The following is a 24,042-nucleotide window of genomic DNA, read 5'->3' on the forward strand; positions in this document are numbered from 1 at the left end:
AGTGGGAATCTGGTCTAACGCCCACCCTTGACCGCAGTGAGGAGGAGTTTCCCTGGAGTGGTGGTCTCAGACATGTGCTGCCTCTCCATATAAACTGTATAGCGGTTGTGGCCCAGACGCCTCAATGAGGGGGAGGCTAAGTGTTATAATGTATAGTGCATCCCAACAGTTTAAGCCATGAGGGCTTCCCTTAGAAAATAAAAATGGATGAGCAGCAATAAAATGCAAAAGACTTATGTAAATGCTCCCTTACAGAAACTAGAGGAAAGCTCTAGTAAAAAATGTCTTATGTTAGTTTTTTCATATCTCTTACCAATCCATTAAAAAGACCTATAGCCCGCAGTACTTCAGTGGAGCACCCATGGACAAATAATATCCCAATATCCATGGGTACTCAGAGCTCAATAGAAGATGGGAAGAAACAGCATGGCACTGGCCTTGGGACAAATTGGCACTGGCCTTTATACACGCAAACCAGCCTACAGCCGTTTTTTCTCAAGGCATTTTGGGAGGGGGTGGAGAACCACCTTATATCCTTCCTGTTTTTTGTCAAAATGGATTACAGGTGTGAATCATGCAATACAGTGTAAACTGAATATAATTACATAGAAAAAATTACATAGAAAACACATAAAAAATTATATATATTTTTTTTTATAATAAAAAAAGGGATTGGTCATTTCTATGATTTACGCCTAATGCACCTGTTTTCATAATCCACAAAGCTTCTTGCTGGAGTAACCTAGTGTATAATCCATTCCATTGTTTGGGGGAAAACACCCTTTGTAAGCCTGCAAACCTGAGACCAGGTACATCTCCCCATGTGCTTCTCTCATGTGTTGGATAAATCTAGGGGAGCCTGTCCCACTTTTCACCGAATAAAGATGTTTCATTATACGTTTAAACAAAGGACGTATTGGGGCACGTTTATTAAGACTGGCGTTTTAGTCTACTTTTACACTCTCTTTTTGGCTTTCCGTTCCAGAGATCCGTTCAGGGCTCTTACAAGCGGTCCAAAACGGATCAGTTTGCATTCTAATGCATTCTGAATGGAAAAGGATCCGCTCAGAATGCATCAGTTTGCCTCCGTTCAAGCGGTCCAAAACGGATCAGTTTGCATTCTAATGCATTCTGAATGGAAAAGGATCCGCTCAGAATGCATCAGTTTGCCTCCGTTAGCTTGAAACCAATTCAGCGTTTTGGTGTCCGTCTGATGAAACTGAGCCAAATGGATCCGTTCTGACACACAATGTAAGTCAATGGGGAAGGATCCGTTTTCACTGACACAATCTGACACAAAAGAAAACATATCCGTCCTCTATTGACTTTCAATGGTGTTCAAGACGGATCCATCTTGGCTTTGTTAAGGATAATACAAACGGATCCGTTATGAAAGGATGTAGATGGTTGTATTATCTGAGTGGATCCGTCCATGACGGATCCGCACAAAACGCGAGTGTGAAAGTAGCTTTAGACGCTGGCCTTAATAAAGCCCCATAGCTGGCGGAGGATCAGTTGTAGTTATGAAGAGGCGCCGGCCTCTCTATAACTTTGACACATCCATCGCCGGTTCTAAATGTAAGACAGCGGGGGGGCGTGGCCGGCGGCACATGGAGCAGGTCGTGGTGTAGCTGAGCACCGGTGCCTTTAGCCTTGTCAGCGGCTCACCAGCGAGTTGGAGCATCTGTTCAGCTGCAGCCTGCACCCTATCACCCCAACACAATGGTCAAGACCAAAAAGAAGTCTGTCTCAGTGAAGCTGACTGAGTTTTACCCGGCGGTGTGCAGTCCTCAAGATGGCGCCAAAAGAAGTGGGAGCTCTGCTACTGAGCTCGGCGACGCAGCACCTCCTCCAGCAACGGTCTCACTGAACGCAGGTAAGAATTCGCAGGTGATTCATTATCTCAGCATGAACACTACCCGAGGGGTTATTGAGGCTCCCTTTCTCCAAATCGTCTGCACATACAAAGCACAGGAAGAATACAGTCGACTCATAATCGGGGATCTAGTAGCTGTGTAGATGTAATATGATTCCCTCCATAGCCAACACCACACTCATACTCCCTCTCCCAGCAAAGGCAGGATCCTGGTGAAAAACCTGTTACAGAGTCCTTATTGAAAGCCTTAATGGGAGATTTGAGGAAATCACGCTCCTATACATATTACTTTGACTGAGCAATATAATTCCACCCCACGTATTTCCTGGAGGATAAACGGACATATCTTGCACTCTGCTAAATATCTCTCAAGCTCTACAAACGCTTTAAGGGATTTTTTGGTTTTTAACGACAATGGGGAGGTTGATATTACCTCTGTCTGGTGTGCCCATAAAGCTTTTGTTAGAGGTCATTATATGGGTTTAGCATCTAAAGATAAGAAAGAAGGAGAAGCGCTTGAAGTACAACTTACTAATTCCATAATCAGACTTAACTTGAATAAGCATACCATTAGAGAGCAAGAATTAAAAGATCTCCGTCATAGATTACATAATTTAGAGCTTCATACATACAATTTAGCTTTGAGACGCTTAAAAGCCCAATATTATGGGCATGATAATAAAGCAGGAACACTTTTGGCCTCCAGACTAAAAACAGAGCAAAACAAAATGAGACTTCCCTTATATGACTCTCAAGAGCACATATAATATTTGATCCTCAACAAATTGCCAACTCTATAGCCCTATTTTACTCTTCACTATATAACTTAGGATCAGATGCTGATTCGTCCCACCCTACTCCAGTGGGCATAGAATTTTTTTTTAAACTCTGTGACTCTACCTTCAGAATTCACTGATCTAGAGATAGATACAACTATTAAGTCTCTGAAATCCAACAACTCTCCTGGACCTGATGGTCTCTCAAATTACGATTATAAACAGTTTAGGGAAATTCTAACACCCTCTCTTAAGAAACTTTTCAACCAAGTAAGAACTAGTGTTTTTTTTTTTTAAGATGAAATGTTGGAAACCACCATCATAACCCTACCTCAGCTGGGGAAGTCCCCTGATAGACCGGAGAATTTCCGTCCCATCTCGTTGCTCAATACGGATTTTAAACTGTATGCAAAAATGTTATCTACGAGATTGCCGGAGATTCTCCCTAGTATAGTCCATAAGGACCAAGTGGGCTTTGTGAAAGGAAGACAATCAGTGGATGTACCAGACACTTGTATATGATTGGAGAGGTGGAGGCATGTCGGATGCCTTCTCTGCTCCTGTCATTGGATGCAGAGAAGGCGTTTGACAGGGTTCATTGGGGCTATCTGGACAGGGTATTGGAGAAATTTGGAGTCATTGGTGTAGCCAAAACAGCTATCATGGCCATGTATACCAAACCGTCAGCTAATGTATTATTTTCAGGGTTTATGTCTAGTTCTTTCCCAATAACAAACTGGACGCGTCAAGGGTGTCCGTTGTCCCCTTTGATTTTTTTCTCTCATAATGAAACCTTTGGCTGCTGCCATAAGAAAAACAGAGAATAATAGAGGAGTGGTCGTAGGAGGTATAGAACATAAAATAGGCTTGTTCGCTGATGATGTGATTATAGGATTATCTGACCCCAAAACTTCTTCTTTTTCAGCTGTAATGACAATTTTGGTAGTAGTTGTTCAGCCAATTTATTATATAGTATACCTGTGTCCACTCCCTTCCTCAATATCCATTGTACCAGTGGTAAATGTGTCTGTGTGGGACATGTGTCTGTGTGGGATCACCAGCCAACAATTTGGTATGTTGCCATATCAGACAATTAACACATGGCCTCATTCACATAGGCCTTCTTCTCCATTCCCACTATGTTTTTTTTATCAGATCTTTTTTATTGTTATTTTCATATACAGTACATATACATAAATTGTATAAATGCCTTAGTAAATCAGATGTACACACACCCGGTTCGGGTAATGAATAATACACATATTGAGAAGAAATGCACAATAATTGTACATTTACATACAGATGTAAACAAACCTTAACTTCCCCCCGAACCGCACCTAACCTAATGCAGTAATTATACCTTTTAACAGTCTCTTATTTTACTGTACCAGTGGTTATAACAATAACAGTGTATGTCCTCTTTTGTAACCATGTTATGTTTTACCCCGCTTTCCTCTCAACTCCTTATGTTAGAATGTTACTTCTCTCACTCATAAGCAAAAGACGCCCAGACGGTGGCCCTGGCGCTGATAACCACTGCTCCCTATTAATAGATTCAAATTTCTTAAAAGCATTTCTCTTGGTATATATTCCTCTCTCCAACTCTATTAGCGTGTTCATACGTGCAATAAATTCCACCTTGGTAGGTATTTCAGTACTAATCCAATACTTTGCAATCAGTTTTCTGGCATTGTATAGTAATCTACTAATACCAATAGCTACTCCCTCCATTGCTTTATCTTGTAGGAGGCCCAGGATGCAAATTAAAGGACTAGCCTGGAGTCTGATATTATAAGGATGATGTCTAAGACATCCCGCCAAAAGGGGCCCAGAGCCGTACACTCCCAGAACATATGTATAATATGTGCATTATGAGTACCACATTTAGGGCATTGAGAAGTGTCTCGCAGTCCCACCTTCCTGAAGAAACATGGGTGTCCTATATACTCTATGGACTAAATAGAACTGTGATAATCTCTGAGGTTCGCAGAGTGATAACCTAGGGCCGTTCTCCAGTACTTCCGCCCATTGTAAGTCAGTTAAGGGTCCCACATCTGCACCCCATGCATCCTTAACTTTTAGAGAGAAGCGGATCTAATAAAATGAGAGCAACACTTTATAAAAAGTGGAAATAACCCCTTTAGTATTCCCTCCCCTTCTGATCTGTTCCGCTATGAGAGAAACTTTTATGGTGATATCAGTAACCTTCCCCTGCATAGCCAGCGCATGTCGCAGTTGGAGATATTGATAAAAAACTGGAGTTCTCAATTTTAAACTCCTCCTTGAGACGATCAAAGCTCTTAAGGGTTCCATTGGTATATAATTGCGATAGCCACATCACTCCTTTATCCCTCCACTTCCCAAAGCCTAATATTTTTTTGAGCTCAGGTAAACCATTATGATTCCATAGCTGGGTGAGCGCATTACAACCTGAGATATTTGTGATATCTTAAAATTTTTGCCAAACTTTATGGAATAATCTGAGCTCCAAAATATTATTTGGTTGGCTTACCCCCCATTAAGTGTGAGACTAAAATACCCACTGAATTAAAAGCACCGTCCTTCCCCTACGATTGGAATTGTTGAGCCTGTGATGCCAAAAAATACAACCATGGATTGGGGATTGCAAGCCCCCCGTTATCTTTACCCCTTTGTAGCGTTTCTAACCTAATTCTGGGAGATTTTTTATTCCACATTAAAGACCTAAATAATCCCTGTATTTTATAAAAATACTTCATCGGTATCCAAATTGGGCTGTTATGAAGTACATACAGGAACTGCGGCATGAGCACCATTTTCACCAAATTGGCCCTACCTATGATTGAGAGAGGCAGTTTACACGAGCTATTTATTTTTGTGTACTTTTATCTGTTAACTGGTTCAGGTTTAACGCAATATATTATTGTGGCCTGTAAGAAATATTTATCCCAAGGTATTTAAAGGACGTATCCACTCACAGGGGAAGTATTTTATCCCTGACATCTTGTGATGTAGGGTCTATGGGCAACATAGCAGATTTATCCCAATTTATAGAAAGTCCCGAATACGAGCCAAAACTCTCTATCAACCTCATCACATAAGGTACTGAGATTGAAATGTTATCAAGAAACATCAACATATCGTCGGCGTACAGTCCCCCCCCCCTCCCTCTATTATTTCCGTACCGAAGACCTGTCACCTGGGGGTCTCTACGCACCATTTGGGCCAAGGGTTCAATGGCCAACGCAAAAAGCAGCGGCAACAATGGGCAGCCCTGGCGTGTGCCCCTTTCCATGGCAAATGGTTCTGACAGTAACCCATTAGTATGCACCCGTGCCCTCGGTTGGTTTTATAGGAGTTGGACCCACTTCATTTATATGGGCCCAAAACCCATAGCCTCCATTACTTCCCATAGAAACCTCCACTTCGCCGCGTCGAGTGAGAGGATCGCCCTATGTCCAATCGTGTCTCTACACATCTGTAGGTTAAGCTGCAGGCGTCTAATATTAATAGCTGTTGACTTACCAGGCACACAACCCGTTTGGTCGCTGTGAATCAAGCTGAGGATAACAGTAGACAATCTGTTGGCCAAAACTTTAGCCAGCAGCTTGACATCTGTACATAAAAATGATATGGGTCTATATGAGATTGGATCTAAGACTCTTTACCTTGTTTAGGCAGTAAAATTATAATGGCTTCACCCATAGATTTTGGTAAGGTGCCGTGTAATTCCACCTGTTCGAACACCATGAGGAGCTGTGGCAAAATAAAATCTCCCCATATTTTTTCAAGAATTCCCAAGGAATCCCATCCACCCAGGGTGCCTTTTCGTTAGGAAGCCCTTTTACCGCTTTTTCTAGTTCTTCCAGACTCAAAGGTGCCTCCAAACTATCCCTTTGCTCTGCCGTTAAAATGGGTAATCGCAGGGGTTCTAAAAATGTTTTGATCTCATCTCTGGTACGCTGTAGTCTGGTGGTATATAGCTGTTGGTAATATTGGCTGAATACTCCCAGAATACTTTGACTATCTGATACCTGACTACCCTCACTATCTTGGATGCATCCCATATAGGAAGGACCCTGCTGGGCTTTAATAATCGTGACTAACATGTGTCCCTCACTCTCGCCCTCTTCAAAATATTTTTGTTTGCAGAAAAATCGCTTACGATTTGCAACTTCAAGTTTGTGATCCCTATACGTCCGTTGCGCTTCGGTCCACCTGGCGCTGTTCACCCCTGTGGGAGTTTCTGCGTATGTATTTTCAGTGTTTATCACTCTAGACCGCAATTCCTGTAAAAATTCTCTATTTTTGGATTTATGTTGTTGGATACGTTTGATGTATGCCCCCTGACAAAGGCTTTAAAGGCATCCCAGACTACAGCAGTGGAGGCCGATCCAGTATTAAACAACATAAATTCCTGCATCTATGTAATCATTCCTGCATCACCCTGCAGTAGGGTAATCCAGAAAGGATTAAGTCTCCACTGACTTCTGTTTCCAATAGTGGTAGGATCTAGGCGTAGTTCCATCATAATGGGGGAATGATCAGAGATGCTTCCAGGCAAGTATTCCACCTGTTGCACAAACTCCAACATCTGCTGATTTCCTAACGCTAAATCAATGCGGGAAAGTGAGTTATGGGAGCTCGAGTAACATGAAAATTGTTTAGTATCAGGATTGCGTATTCTCCATACATCGCTCAGGTTGGACCTTGGATCTTGGCCATATTAGTTGGGGATGGATTTCTGGAAGTAGGGAATTCCCTATGTCTGTCCAAATTACTATCTAACACCATATTAAAATCTCCCATTATAAGCGCGGGAGTGTTTGGTGACTCCTCCAAAAATGTCAATACATGTTTTAACACTTCGCCCGAGTATGGCGGGGGAACATATGTTGCTACTATTAGCACTGTCATCTAGAATATTGTACAGGGTGGGCCATTTATATGGATACACCTTAATAAAATGGGAATGGTTGGTGATATTAACTTCCTGTTTGTGGCACATTAGTATATGTGAGGGTGGAAACTTTTCAAGATGGGTGGTGACCATGGCGGCCATTTTGAAGTCGGCCATTTTGAATCCAACTTTTGTTTTTTCAATAGGAAGAGGGTCATGTGACACATCAAACTTATTTGGAATTTCACAAGAAAAACAATGGTGTGCTTTGTTTTAGCGTAACTTTATTCTTTCATGAGTTATTTACAAGTTTCTGACCACTTATAAAATGTGTTCAATGTGCTGCCCATTGTGTTGGATTGTGAATGCAACCCTCTTCTCCCACTCTTCACACACTGATAGCAACACCGCAGGAGAAATGCTAGCACAGGCTTCCAGTATCCGTAGTTTCAGGTGCTGCACATCTCGTATCTTCAAGGCATACAGTACAGACCAAAAGTTTGGACACACCTTCTCATTCAAAGAGTTTTCTTTATTTTCATGACTATGAAAATTCTAGATTCACACTGAAGGCATCAAAACTATGTATTAACACGTGGAATTATATACATAACAAAAAAGTGTGAAACAACTGAAAATATGTCATATTCTAGGTTCTTCAAAGTAGCCACCTTTTGCTTTAATTACTGCTTTGCACACTCTTGGCATTCTCTTGATGAGCTTCAAGAGGTAGTCACCTGAAATGGTCTGCAAACTGTCTTGAAGGAGTTCCCAGAGATGCTTAGCACTTGTTGGCCCTTTTGCCTTCACTCTGCAGTCCAGCTCACCCCAAACCATCTCGATTTGGGTTCAGGTCCGGTGACTGTGGCGGCCAGGTCATCTGGCGCAGCACCCCATCACTCTCCTTCATGGTCAAATAGCCCTTTCGTCACCAAGACCCTTACATTCCACGCTTTCACATTAACCCCCATCACTAAAACCCCAAAATTGTATGCAGAGGGCTACTTTGTCAGACCATCTGGTTCCAAAGAGATATGTATAATGGTTTCGGTGCCCCTAAACTGACAAGTAAAACATTCCAACACAAACTCATACCCCTAATAACACGGGGATTAAAACAGTGAGGTTAAAACAATACTCCGCTACCGTGGGCAACGTGAGTTGGTACTGCGATAAAACAATTGATCAATAAACACATAGATCAACAGTTTTATCTTCCAGCCTGTTGCTCTCCCAGGCTATTCTTGCATCTCAATCAGACATGCATCCCTGCCATTTAACTTAATGCAATAACAGTGTAATAAACATAGAATTGTATGCTTGCCTAAAAGGTGTAGAATCCGGAGATACAGAAAGCTAACTTTAGAGTCTCAGATGTCCCTTTCCCACTTCCCCTCCCTCCATTCCCAAACTAGGGGTAGATGATCTGAAAAATACTTATCGTCCCATGACATTCCATTCTTGACGAACGAGGAGCAATTATGAATGTTCTCTACCGCATGGATTCAACCAGTGGCTGTTGAAGGATCCACTGACAGATGTGAAAAGTCCAGCCACTGGGCCGCTGCACCCGGCGTTTCAAAGATATGTACTTTTCCTTCCGCCACTACCCTCAATTTAGATGGATACAGCATGGAATATATTATTTGCTTCTCTCGCAGCCGGCGTTTCACCTCTGTAAATTTTGCTCTCTTTTTTTTTGCACCGGAAAAATCCAGGAAAATGAGCACTCTCTTGCCATCTATCAGAAGGTCCTAATGGGTTCTCTCTTTCCTCATGGTGTCTCTATCCTTGAAATGTAGTAGTTTAAGTAGAAGCGGACTTGGAGGGCCACCTGGTGGAGGAGCTCTGAATGGCACCCTGTGAGCACGTTCTATAGCAAGCATGGAAGACAAAGAATCTGATCCAAATTTAGCCAATTCTCTAGGACTAACACAGCATTTGTACCTTCAGTTTTCTCCGGTACACCTATGAGCCTCAGGTATTTTCTAGATTGTCCGCTTTAGCCAACAAATATGAGATGTCTCAAGTGATTGTCCCCATTTCTTTCTTTAAAGGAGATAGTGTCCTCTAAACAGCTAACACGGTCTTCCAGCCCTTTAATTCTTTCAGATATTTTCTTTATGTCATGTCTGAGGAAGGACATATTTTGACTCAGATTCCCCACTTGCATGGTGAGGGAAGTTAGCCTTCAGGACATCTGAGATGGTGGGCTCTGGTATTGCCTTTTGGGGCTCAGTGCTCATTGCCTCTGTGGCACACCATGCAGAAGCTTCTTCAATAATGGTGTCCTCTTCCCCCTCCTGGACAGTTGGGTCTTGCGAGCTTGCCGCGATGGGGGAGTGCACCCAGTGTACAGTGCCTTCCCCCTGTGCCTGCTCCGTGGCAGTTGCTATGCCCCTGCTTATAGCCGAGGTACATGTAGGGTCTACCCGGGCTAACTGCTCCAACCGCGCCGCCACCTCTGCAGCTCTCATTCCTGCTCCCCTGCCATCTTGTTTCCTACGTGTCGCGGACCCGCTCTCTTTTACCTCCTTCTCCTTCTTGCTGTGTCGGGTCATTTCTGGACCGCTGGGGATCGCTGAGGTCCAGGTACCGTGGGGAGCGTTTCAGGGAGCTTTTTGATGGTATTAGGCAGGGATATCAGGATTATTAGCAGGATTCCTGTATGGAAGAGCTCTCTGCTGTGTCCTCTCACATGCCGCACTAGGCCACGCCACCCATCACCACTATGTTTACCCCCTTGTCAGTAGGTTTTATCACTAAATCTCAATCAGTTTTTCATTAAAATAAGGCTCTTTTGTCACCATGTGTGAGATTCTCACACACTTTAGGATAGAGTAAACCCCTCACATCTTGCCTCACTGCCCTCTTAAAGTTTGCTAGAGAACTGCCTGCTGACAAAGGAGGAAGAAAAGTAGACCTCACACCACTCCTCAACACCATGGGGTACAGAATCCTCACATCTGTCCTAAGAAGGGACATGATCACCTAGGGGCAAACCCCAGTTGACCTATGCTCACAGGGCCCTTACTGGCTTCCCTATCCTGAGGGTCCCTTAAATGATTTTTATACATCTTACATAGGTTCAAAACGCTTTACTTAAATCAGTATCAAATTCATTTTCATCTACTGGCTCAGTGACACAATAATTAATAGTAGGGAAATGTCACTCTCAGAGTTATACTTGACAGATTTACTCTGTGAGGTAACTTGAGGTGCAGCGACTCCTACCTTCTCCAGGAGACCTGCCTCCTCTACATACCTCCTCCTTTTATCGGGGTTCGGATGTCTTTTCTTTCCTGTCCCTCAGCGGATCCTCCGCCTAAAGGGATTGTCAGTAAGATGGTGTTCCCAGTCCCTGCTCGTCTAGGTAGATCCACAACAGTACTAGAATCGGAACCCGAATCCCTTGTTCAGCACTCCATTTGCTGTTTTTTATGTCATTTTGGTTTCCTGCTGTTTGCAGTTTTTTTTTTAATAATTATTAATCTCCATTGCATTTGATTTTTCCAGGAACAAACAATTTAAATCAAAATCCAATGTATCCCTTAAAAATGTATGTTTTCTTTTTCTCCTTAATTTCACTTTGAATCAGAATCAGTTTGGTGTCAGACCTCCACTGGGTATCGATATATATCTAGATAGAAGTTCCACTTCAGCTTTCTCCAGATCGCTCTGCACCTGTGTGTAATCCAACTCGGAGCGTTCCAATACTAGTTTCACTAGGTTTCTGGTCCTTTATCCTCTTGGTACTGAGAAATTTGGACAGCGTGAATTGGTTTTCGGAGTGCAGACTGCCATCTATAGATGTAGTCGGCCTGTAAGCCAGGGTGTAGCATGATAAAGGCACAGCTGCCATATGCATGTTCTTGAACAGGGGGCAGAAAAGAGCCAATTATCCATACAGTTTATTAGTGAACCCTTCAATTTGGTTTAACAAGTAACTCTTTCCGTTTTGACTATAGGTGGTATACACAATGCATGGGAATGGCGATGGGGACGCCAGTGGCAAATGTATTTTTGGCCATACGGGAGGAGTCATACGTACACAATATTATTAATTCATTTATCCAGCACATTAAATGCTGGCGTCCATTTATCTATGATGCGCTGGTTGTGTGGTCAGTTCAGGCAATTAGCGGCCTATCTGAACGAGAATGATCTAAACATGCAGTTTACCGTGAGTTTTGGTGGTAGTCGTATTGAATGATGAGGGAATAATAACCAAAGGGTATAGAAAGCCAACAGCAACAAATTCATTGTGGCATTATGAAAGTTTCCACCCCCCACATGTAAAAAGAGCAATGCCATATAGCCAGTTTCTGCGGTTGCGCAGGATTAACGGCCAACATGGTGGTTTTGTTGAGCAATCCACAGAACTGATGGATAGATTTAGGCAGAGGGGTTACAATGAATCTATTATAGGACAAGCATTTTGTAGAGTAAGGAATCAGGATAGAGATGCATTGCTATACAGAAAGTGAAAGAAAAAGGAAAATAAAAGGTTTGTGTTCTTTAAATCTAGTCCCATGGCTGAAGTGATTAGGACCTCTATCGGGAAGAACTGGCATCTTTTCGAATCTGATCTAGATCTTAAAAATCTTATTATAGGGACCCCTTATATCTTTAGAAGAGGCAAGAATTTGTGTGATGAGTTAGTACGGGGGAGATTCCAGCAGAGGTGTTTTAACTGGTTATGTCAATATCAAAAGGGAACTACAAATGCGATCATTGTAATCAGCTTTGCACAGACAAGGTAATAGAAATGGGCAATATTCAATGTCACGATCAGTGTGGGGGAAAAACTCTACACTAAACACAGGAGGGAAGGAGAACAGTAACTGGGCCTGGAAACTAGGGAAGGAACAGGTCACCTCCTAAACAACCCTAATCCGGGCCCTGACTACCTATCAATATTCATATGCTGGATATCTAGGCCCTTATATCCCTATAAGGCCCTAGAATGAGGTTAGGAACAGAGACACCCCATTCCTCCCCAGATGGACGAATGGAAGTCTCTGTCTCAGGCCCAGATACAAACAACTGGGAATATAAAAAACACAATACAATATGAAAAGACAAGACAAAGTAGAAAACTGGCAACTCCAGAAGCACCACAGAGTACAACCAACCAGCTAGTAAGAATACAGAAGGAAAATCTATAAACCGTACCTCCAAGAGTGAGAAGCGGCTACTTATGGGAAAGGCAAATCACCAACAAGCAAGGGGTGTGGCATTCACCAAAACACAGACACAATAAGATCCACGGTGAACTTGTCAATTTAACCCAAGAGTTGCCAGTCTCTTTCATCTCCTGGTACATGCCACAGGAACGTCCGTGACATTCAATTCACGGCATGTTTATTATGTGCCGTTCGGACTTTGTGGTCTATGCTATGTTATGTACGTGCAATTATTTTACATAGGCAAAACAATATGTCTTTTGTTTAAACGTATAATGGAACATCTTTATTCGGTGAAAAGTGGGACAGGCTCCCCTAGATTTATCCAACACATGAGAGAAGCACATGGGGAGATGTACCTGGTCTCAGGTTTGCAGGCTTACAAAGGGTGTTTTCCCCAAACAATGGAATGGATCGTCACACTAGGTTACTCCAGCTTCGTGGATTATGAAAACGGGTGCATTAGGTACATTAGGCTTAAATGATAGAAATGACCTATCCTCTTTTTTTATGTTTTCTATGTAATTATATTCAGTTTACATATGTACATTGTATTGCTAGATTCACACCTGTAGACCATTTGGACAAAAACGGGGTGGGTATAAGGCGGTTCTCCACCCCCTCCCAATAGGCCTTGAGAAAGCATCTGCTGACATGAAACGGCTGTAGGCTGGTTTACGTGTATCAAGTTATAACCGTAATATGTACCCGCTGTGGAGAAAATAAAAAAATGTGAATTTGTCCCAAGGCAAGTGCCATGCTGTTTCTTCCTAACTTGGATGTTTATCATATCTGGGACCTCTAAATTTGTAAAGAAATGGGCCTCCTTGACCCACCCAGTTTCCCAGTTTGCATATGTCAAACACTACCAGGCAATATGGAACAAAGACGTGACTAATGTACATATATATATTTTTTTATCTAGTGGAAAAAAGTAAAAGGTCATAGAAAAAAGTCACTCTCCACCTTACCCACTTTATTTGACTTCTTTGTTGGAAAAGGTGGGACAGATGCTTCATTAATATGTAGCGGAGTCTGAAAACCATATTTCTCAATGTATTTACACCAGACAACTGCCATACATGCATTGATAAATCTCCTGCTTCCCATTACATAGTATATTATAAAACTGTCTGCCTTCAGCCACCACTAGGGGGAGCCCTGTGCATATAATGAGCAGTTTGGTCACCCTCAAAGGGCTGGTTGTATCGGACTTATGGGGGATCTGTGGGTGACACTTATGGGGGATCTGTGGGTGACACTTATGGGGGATCTGTGGGTGACACTTATGGGGGATCTGTGGGTGGCTCTTATGGGGGATCTGTGGGTGGCTCTTATGGGGGATCTGTGTATGACATGACAGTTATGGGGGGGATCTGTGGATGACACATATATAGCATCTTATGCTATGTGTCATCCACAGATCCCCTCCATAAGTGTCCCTGTAGTGAATGACCCTCAATACACGGGCTAGGGGCCGGCATCTGCTTTTAGAATGACAGCTGGGCCCGTGCAGTGGCTATTCTACTAACGGGCCCCGCTCACTGTATAATCGTATCTCTAATAGTTAATGGTTACCGTATGTATATAATCGCATAAGGAGCGCTGTGTATTACCGGTACTTACAACTACAAGCGCTCGCCGAGAGGAGGGAGGAGGCAGGCCGGGAGGACAGGCGCTGGCAGCGTGAGTCATACGTCATGCGCCCACGCCGCCTGCTTCATTCATAAAGTGGGCGGTGCAGGCGCGTGACATATGACTCACACTGCCAGCGCCCATCCTCCCAGCCTGCCTCCTCCCTCCCTCTCGGCGAGCGCTTGTAGTTGTAAGTACCGGTAATACACAGCGCTCCTTATGCGATTTATTATCACTTCCTGCAGCGGCCGGCGGCGGCTACGCGGGCCACAATACGATGTCTGGCGGGCCGGATTCGGCCCGCGGGCCTTGTGTTTGACACCCGTGATATAATTTATTCAGTTACCAATTTTAATGGAAGCTGTAAATAATCTCTTTGCACTGTACTCCCCCTAGTGGTGGGTGATGGAATATTCAGTGAAGCTATGTGAGGAGCAGGTCAGCATCAGCCACCCTTCCCATTGACCCCATAGCAGCCACATGGTCTGCCTCCATGATGGGTACGCCACTGTTCTTGCCTCTTCTCAGTACGATTCTTCTTCCTTTTGGCGGAGTCTCTGGTTTAGCTGGTATGATATAGTTTTCTTTATTTGGAGAGCTACTTTGCATTTTATTTTATTTTTTATGTACTATTGCCTGAAAATAAGTCTCCATACACTGCCACTACAGTTCTCTAACCTGGGAATGTTAAAGAAAAACAGCATTTTATAATATTCCACAGTTTTCATAAAAAATATAGCCACTTTGTAACCTGTGAGCAGCACATTGTGGGAGCTCAGATTCCTTTTAGAACTGTCCAGTGAACCTCTTTATAGGCAAAACTAAACCAGTAGAACAAATGAAGTAGCTTTATAGCTGAATGGAGAACATACATCAAATAAATTTTAAGCTCACACAAAAACATTGAGGCTAATTATTTTAAAAGTTATTCAATTTTAGCGGTAATTCTGGCATTGTGCTTTTTTCATCACTCATAGTGCGCAGATGCTATGATACTAATTATTTCTTTATATTGGCAAAGGGTGTTTTTGAAATTAAGCTTTTTAACCACAACTTTTTGGTACCCTTCTGGTACCTGGGTGGGGCATTGTGGAGCAGAGGGACCATCTTCCTTTTGTCGAACTGTTCAAATGCAGCAGTTGGTATTGACTATGGTACCTGAAGGGTTATATGGGTGGGTTGGCTAAATGCGCATCAGGGTATTAAGGTGGTGGTCCATTGCTGGGAGTATTGGATTGTGATGAATAATATCTCCACTTTCATTTTTTCACTGTGTATTCAATTACCCCTTAACTCCACAGTTTTGTTCCCTGTACTGCCTACTTTTACCTGTGCTTAAAATCAGGTTGCTAGGCAGGTCCGTCTATCTGTTGAAGGACGGAGGACGCAGAAACACGCAGCGTGCAAGGTCAGATTACTGACAGCCAGGGACTGTGTGTAAATGATTAAAGCCAGGTCCTCCCCAGCAGCTGATAACAGTGCCTGGGCTGTGTGCACTTCACCCTGTCCCTGCACTTGGCAGACGCTCCCTCACTCAGCAGACTGGGACAATGCAGAGCTGAAGCAGCGCAGACCAGGGAAGGGAGATCTGCCGTCTGCTCAGTGTATAAATGACAGCAACATGTGGTAAGAGGACCCCTTTGTGCTGCAGGAGATTAACCCTTTAGGGGGGAGGGCTCTGGTTACTGACCCTTTTGGGGGGCTATTGTTACTGGCTAGTGAGGGCAGGCAGGATTAGCCTCAGGGTGAGGGCAGTGGCGGCCATCTTAACTGAATAGAGAAATTGCAGTTTTATGCAGACTGGTTGCTAAGAGCTGAATCTTATTAAATATGGGGTAAGTCCGTCTAATAGTAACTGATTCTGGAATATCATGCTATTAGTAACTACGTATATGAAGTGCCTATCTGTTACTGATTATAAAATGAATGGAGCCGTACTTATATTTTGTTGGTTTTCTTTTCCGATAGCACTGGGAGGTGTTCAAGAATCTTACGGAAGTGTTCATCTTGGTTCCTGCATTGCTTGGCCTTAAAGGAAACCTAGAAATGACATTAGCATCCAGACTCTCGACTGCAGTGAGTGAATGCTTTTACAGATTGGAGAATAAGATATTGCTGATGTAGAGACTAATAAAAATAATTGTAATAAAATAATGTCTCAAAAAGCCTTCATTAAAAAGAAAGCCTACCATCTGAAGCTTTCATGTGTATGGAGGCGTCGTTACAATTTGTATACACTAAACTGTAGGACGTTTTTAATGAAGACTATTTGTATTGTTGCTTCCGTTTTTAGATACATCATCATTAGATACTTGGCCTCTAAATTTGCTTATAGACAATAGGCCAACCTCACGGATTTTTATTGGACCTGCTGACCATCTAATGTGTATAGGGACATCCTTACTCTCTCTCCTGATGTCGAGGGAAGTAGGAGCAGGCATTTTGGATTTCAACATGCCCTATCCTCTGTGCTTATGGTTTACACGCTGCCAACCAATAGGTGTCTAACAGAGGCTTATTCCCTACTCCCCATTGAAAACACATGCATGCTTAGCCAAGTTTACACGTATGGGGGGAGGAATATATGTTGGCTGTATGACTATTTGGCCAACTGCTATCTAAGGTTTGTATCATTATAACATAAAATAAGGTTTTTATAGTTTTATTCCTTTTTTTTTTTTCTCTTAGAAGTATTTTTATCCTATCAATTATGGAATTAATACATGAAATGACCTTTGGTTACCAGTGATTTTCAATATTTTTTTTGCAGAAAAACTGCAATGACCACTGTGTTCTTAGACACCCAAGTCTTGTTTCACACATTGCATATGTACGGCAACTAAAGGAGGTTTTAACCTACCCTCCACCTACAGCATGGATGTCAAACTCATGGCCCTCCAGATGTTGCAAAACTACAACTCCCATCATTCCCTGATAGCTGTAGTATGCCCAGGCATGATGGGAGTTGTAGTTTTGCAACAGCTGGAGGGCCACGAGTTTGACATCCCTGACCTACAGCATAATAAAATCTGCCACAATTTTATGCAAGATGTGGAATTTCAGAGTCACATGGTTCCCTTTTATTTTGTTGATTTCTGTGCATGTTGGAATGCAGAGGGTGAAATCTGCATCAAATTCTAGGCTTATATTTTCAGTTTGTGATAGGAAAATAAGACTTTTTTTTTTTTTTTTTCCTGTGCATCCAAGCTGTGAATGTTCACCATACAATACATTTCCATTTACCCAAGGAAATCCCACGTGTGGTCCCTTTACAGATGAGACTGCTGGTCTTAAAGGGGTTCTCCGGGAATTAAGAAAATAAAAATACTTAAATATTACTCCATTATAAATATATTCCCAAATACCTTTCATTAGTTATAATGGCTTGTTTTGTCTGGGGAGCAATCATTAGGAGAAATAAAATGGCCACCGTCCTATTATTACAAACAAAAACCTGTCCTAATCACATAGCAGGACAAGTCACTTCACAACACTGAGCTTAAGAGCTGCCTCATCCTCATCCTCCTCTCTACTTGTCAGGGATTATGATCCTGAATACAGATGATAAGATCTTCAGCTGAATCTCTGTAGAAATGGAGTTCATGAGGAGACATGAAATACAGAGAGAAGGTGGGGATGTGGGTAATGAGCAGCAGCACTTGTATGCCGTCTCCATTACCACAGTCTGCCCTGTCTGTCCTCTCAGTACTTCACGTCTCCTCATGAACTCCATTCCTACGGAGATTCAGCTGAATAGCTTATCAGTTCTAGTCAGGATCATAATCCCTGACATGTAGGAGGAGGATGAGGCAGCTCTTTACCTCAGTGTTGTGAAGTAACTTGTCCTCATGTGTGATTTAGGACCGGTTTTGTGTGCACTAATAGGACGGCGGCCATTTTATTTCCCCTGATGATTGTTCCCCAGACAAAATGAGCCATTATAACTAATAGAAGGTATTTGGGAATATATGTATAATAAAGTAATATTTAGGTATTTTAATTTTCTTAAGGCCTCTTTCACACGGGCGTCATATTTTTGGCCCGGATAAGATCCGGGTGCGTCTCGGGAAAATGCGCGATTTTTCTGCGTGAGTGCAAAACATTTTAATGTGTTTTGCACGCGCGTGAGAAAAATCGGCATGTTTGGTGCCCAGACCCGAACCCGGACTTCTTTGCAGAAGTTCGGGTTTGGGTTAGGTGTTGTATAGATTGTATTATTTTCCCTTATAACATGGTTATAAGGGAAAATAATAGCATTCTTAATACAGAATGCATAGTACAATAGGGCTGGAGGGGTTAAAAAAAAAAATGATAATAATTTAACTCACCTTAATCCTTTTGTTCGTGTAGCCCGGCTTCTCTTCTTTCTTCTTCTTTGAGGAATAGGACCTTTGATGACGTTACTGTGCTTATCACATGGTGCATCACATGATCTTTTAACATGGTGATGGATCACGTGACAGACCATGTGATGAGCGTAGTGACGTGACCACAGGTCCTTTTCCTGTGCACAGCAAAGATGAAGACAGAAGAGAAGCCGGGCTGCGCGAACAAGTGGATTAAGGTGAGTTAAGTTTTTTTTTTTTTTTTTTTTAACCCCTCCAGTCCTATTTTACTAAGCATTCTGTATTAAGAATACTATTATTTTCCCTTATAACCATGTTATAAGGGAAAATAATAATGATCGGGTACCCATCCCGATCGTCTCCTAGCAACCGTGCGTGAACTCGCACCGCATCCGCACTTGCTTGTGGATGCTTGCAATTTTCACGCAGCCCTATTCACTTCTATGGGGCCTGCGTTACGTGGAAAACGCACAAAGAGGAGCATGCTGCGTGAAAATCATCGCTCATGTGCACGCAGCCCCATAGAAGTGAATGGGTCCGGATTCAGTGCGGGTGCAATGCATTCACCTCACGCATTGCACCCGTGCGTAAATCTCGCTCGTGTGAAAGGGCCCTAATTCTTGGAGAACCCCTTTAAGTGTAGAATAATTTATTGACGTTCTGTAATGTGCCCAGGAAGAGCCGCTAGACGCAGACAAGTGAATGGGCTTTTAGTGCCGTTCCAGCCTCTTATTCATCATGATTTTAGTCATCGGATTTGTTCAAGGTCACCCACACTGTGGATAGAAACGCAGAAGGCAGCAATCCGATCGTAATGCCTGTGTGTGTCATGTCTAACCTGATCCCCACAAAATGTTATTTGTACAGCTTTTTTTTTTTTTTTTGTAGCACAAACGTATCACCCAGAAAATCAATGCCAAATTTAATTGCTTTCAGGTTCCAGATGCCGACAGGCTCATTTCTCTTTCTAACGTCCGTGCCCAGGGTTAGCGACAAACCTTTACTTTTGTACATCGAGATACGAGGGCTTCAGCTCATTGTATAATGGCACAAATTGTTAAACAAAGGGCTCAACATTAAATAATCGATAACCATTCTGCGAAAATGCAGTGGAGTCGTGAAGTAATTACCAAGGAACGCGGTCAAAGAATGTGTAGAACAGTATGAAATAAAAAATTTAAATTGGATGTATTGCTCTCTCTAACTTGCTGTGGTTTCCTAAGGGGGGGGTCTGGTCGAACATATTTTTTGGAAAGTCATGAATTTGGCTACACATATTTTGAGGATTATTTTGAGAATGGCCTTTTTTTTTTTTTAACCTACCTATTACTTTTATTATTTATTTATTATTAGTTTATTTTTAATCTATTATGCTCCTTTTATGTTGTATTTCTCCTGCATATTTACTGCTTGCTCAACTGACTACTGACACTTATCAGTCTGACAGTGTCCAATCAGTGATGACAGTCGGTGTGTATAGACGCCCCTTTGGCAAGGGCAATAGTAACCCCAAATTGTAAATGCATTGATTTCTAGGAGGAATGACAGAGAAACTAGACACTGCACAGTTGTAATGAACAGCAGAGAATTGTTATTTTTGAGGTGAACACCAGTGTTTGCCAAAGTAGGCGGCTTGTGAATGACTACTGAAGTGACATAACCTTTTTACTGCAAGCCAGGGTGGGTTTTATTGTCCGCAGTGCAACTACTGCTATTTACCTGAAAAAAAAAAATGCATGGATGGTAAGAATGACTTAAAAGCTACTTATAACTGCTTGTCAGCTCAGTTACGTGTGTCTGTAGCTGAAAAAGGAGTAGTAAAACTGAGTACATCAGTGATTGCAATGTTTTTCTATTGGTAAACCTCTAAAATATTTTCATATTTTAAGCAACAGCTCACCCTTACCGTTTCCTCAAAAAGCAGTCCACTTCATGTTCTGCTTTACCGTTCCACTCTAATTGCTGCTTTTACTAACTTAATAAATTTATTAAGGCCCCTTTCACATAGGCGAGATTTCCGAGCGGGTGCAATGCGTGAGGTGAACGCATTGCACCCGCACTGAATCCGGACCCATTCACCTCAATGGGGCTGTGCAGATGAGCGGTGATTTTCACACATCACTTGTGCATTGTGTGAAAATCGCAGTATGTTCTATATTCTGCGTTTTTCACGCAACGCAGGCCCCATAGAAATGAATGGGGCTGCGGTAAAATCGCAAGCATCCCATCCGCAAGAAAGTGCGGATGCAATGCGATTTTCACGCATGGTTGCTAGGAGATGTTAGTTAGATGTTAGTAAATTGATTAAAGTCAATTTACTGTATTATTTTCCCTTAGAACATGGTTATAAAGGAAAATAATAACATTCTTAATACAGAATGCTTACTAAAATGTTGCTTGAGGGGTTTAAAAAATAATAATTAACTTGCTTCACCCACTTGATCGCACAGCCGGGATAGTCTTCTTTCTTCTTGTTTGAGGAACTGCTAAAGGACCTTTGACGTAAAAGAAGGTCCTTCTATCTTCATTCAGCCGGACCTGCGCTGACGTCACCGCGCTCACCACGTGGTGAGCACGATTACGTCATCAAAGGTCCTTTTGCAGGTCCTGAAAGAAGACGATGCCAGCTGTGCGATCAAGTGGATTAGGTGAGTTATTTTTTTAACCCCTCAAGCAACCTTTTAGTAAGCATTCTGTATTAAAAATGCTATTATTTTCCCTTATAACCATGTTATGAGGGAAAATAATAACATCTACACAACACCGAACCCAAACCCGAACTTCAGTGAAGTTCGGGTCTAGATAGCACATTCTGTTTTTTATCACGCACAGAAAAAAACTGAACAACGCAATCGCAGTCAAAGCTAACTGAAATTGTGTGCACACTCACGCGAGTTTCCCGCAATGCACCTGGTATGCATCCGGAGCAAATCTGGGACGCCCGTCCGAAAGAGGCCTAACCGTTTTACACACTTTTCTAAGATTTTTCCACCTCGCCTGGCAAGAGGGACTTGGCCTCACTGGAAAAGGGAGTGGCAAATGTGCCAAATTTTTTGTGTATTTTGGGGGTAAAACTAAACTTAAACTAGATAGTTTTTTGATGAATGGACAAAATTTTAGGACAAATCTTGTGCAGGATTTATGACACTCTAATTTTACAAAGCTCCGTCCACCAGGCAGTGTAAAGTACGACACTGCCCCCCTGTGTCAGTTGGAGAGTGAGTGTCAGTAACATAACACAGAAGAGAGGGGATAACTCGCAACTATATCCGCTGGTAAGAAGATTACCTTCACTACAATTTATTTCATGTACTCTATTCTAACAGGCCAGAGAAGAAACATTTTGTGGGAGTGCTTCTTTTAAAAAGTATGGCCTAAAATACATCTCCTTAGAGAGTACACCCACTTTCAGATGTGTCAAGTAGGAGAAAAGTCACAAATTTGGCTCACCTCACAGTACGACTAAATGTCACATTTTACGCCAAAGCTTGCTTAAACAGTATTATGATTTACTGTTCAGACTACACCATGAACTCTCTGTAGTTGGCATTTTGGAGGCTATCTAGCTTTATTACACGTGTAGAGCCCTGGGGTCTGGTTAACCAATCGTAGTTTGTATATGTTCCACCTGTTCCTCTTTTATTATTTCCTTTAATTTGTGGTTGTTTTTTTAAATGGAATTTACGAAGGAATACTTTTAATAAGGCTCTGTTGACATCTGCGTCAGAGGCGTCATTACGTCAGATTCTGTCATTTCACAGGAAGAAAACTGATGACTTGTCTTTATTTTAGGTTAATGTTGGGAAGATGGATTCACCTATAGAGAAGTGGAACCTTATTATTGGGAATCTGGCCTTAAAACAGGTAATAAATAATGAATCATTCTGGAGTTCCTTGGATTATTTTATGTCCTTTATGTCGTTTTTAATCTCATTATTTCATATCAAATTAAGTACATTGTCTTCCACTATTTCGGCCATAGGGGGTCTTGATTGATGCTTATATACACTATATCCAGAATTTGTATTTTCACATTCCACCAGCATCTAATATCAAAGCTTTTAAAAGTAATTACAACCGGAGTGCTAAAAGTCTTACAGCCTCCCCATGTAATGTGGTAATACATTAAATGTGTGAAATAAAGTTATAAAATAGTAATCCCATAATGAGATTTTAAAAAAAACTTATAAATGATGTAATAAAAAAAAATCCCCATCCTAAAAAAGAAATCAGTTATTGAGTGTAAAATACACTTTATTGTGCACAAAAATAATAAAAAATACATATATTAGTTATCGAAATGTTTGCAATAACCTGAAGAATTAATTTGAAACATGAGCAGCACCAAAAATAAATTGAAAAACTGCATCAAAAATTGCTATTTTGTATATTTCTATGGGGAGAGGGGGGCTGGCAGAGGAAGCAGGGGGAACAAGGGTGCACAAAGTGGTTCAGAGCACTTAACTGCTCATTACCATATGGATTTAAAGTACTTACATTCAGCTAAGCTAGCCTTACATTGTGCCTGCTATAACAGGGAATTTTAACCCCTTATTGACCAGGCCTGAAAAGACCATAATGATCAGCAAAATGTTTCCGTTTTTGCCTTTCAGCATTTCAGCAGCCATAACATTATTTAGTATATTATAAAAGTTATATTTCTGCAGTAACGGATGGGGGCATAGATAAAAGTAGGAATAGGCTAGTTAGGTTCAACTGACGTTAGCACATCGCTAATGTCAGCTAGCTTAATGGGATTAATTCTGATGACAGAAACCCTTTAACCCTTTGGCTACCGGAGGTTTTCTTTTGTTTTTGCGTTTTAATTTTTCTTCGCTATTTTCCGTGAGCCATAACTTCTTTAATTTTCCAGTCACATAGATGTATGAGGGTTTATTTTTTGCGGGACAAGTAGTACTTTCTAATGCCACAATTAGTTATGGCATAAAATGTTGTTGGAAGCAGTACAAAAATTCAAAATTGGGTGGAATTGTAAAAAACCCTGCAATCCCTCCACCGTTTTACGGGTTTTGTTCCCACGGCATTTTGTTTATGGCAAAACTAACCCATGCCCTTCATTCTCTGAGTCAGTACGATTACACCGATACCCCATATGTATAGGTTATTTATGTCTAAATAGTGTAAAAATAAATTTAAAGTTTGAGAGTTTTTTTTTTTTTTTTATTATAGCAGCATATTCTCACCCCCATAACCTTTTTTTACTTATGTCTACTGAGCTGTTTAGGGGCTAATTTTTTGCAGAACAATCTGTAATTTTAAATAGTACCATTTTGGAGTATGCGTGACTTTTTTTATCACATTTTATTACATTTTTTTGGGTAAG

At 41.8% G+C, this 24,042-nt stretch overlaps 1 protein-coding gene across 3 annotated transcripts in view; it reads left to right on the top strand.

Moving 5' to 3' along the window:
* The window catches only part of SLC41A2 (solute carrier family 41 member 2), a 116,257-nt gene that overhangs the window by 41,208 nt on the left and 51,007 nt on the right, over window positions 1-24,042 (top strand). For all 3 annotated transcript variants that reach the window (XM_044280589.1, XM_044280588.1, XM_044280590.1), the window contains exons 3-4: window positions 16,321-16,428; window positions 22,491-22,562. In XM_044280589.1, the coding sequence (XP_044136524.1) occupies window positions 16,321-16,428; window positions 22,491-22,562 (180 nt within the window). The remainder of the gene's footprint in view (window positions 1-16,320; window positions 16,429-22,490; window positions 22,563-24,042) is intronic.

The sequence above is a fragment of the Bufo gargarizans genome, chromosome 2 (assembly GCF_014858855.1).
Source record: "Bufo gargarizans isolate SCDJY-AF-19 chromosome 2, ASM1485885v1, whole genome shotgun sequence".
NCBI classification, from domain to species: Eukaryota; Metazoa; Chordata; class Amphibia; order Anura; family Bufonidae; genus Bufo; species Bufo gargarizans.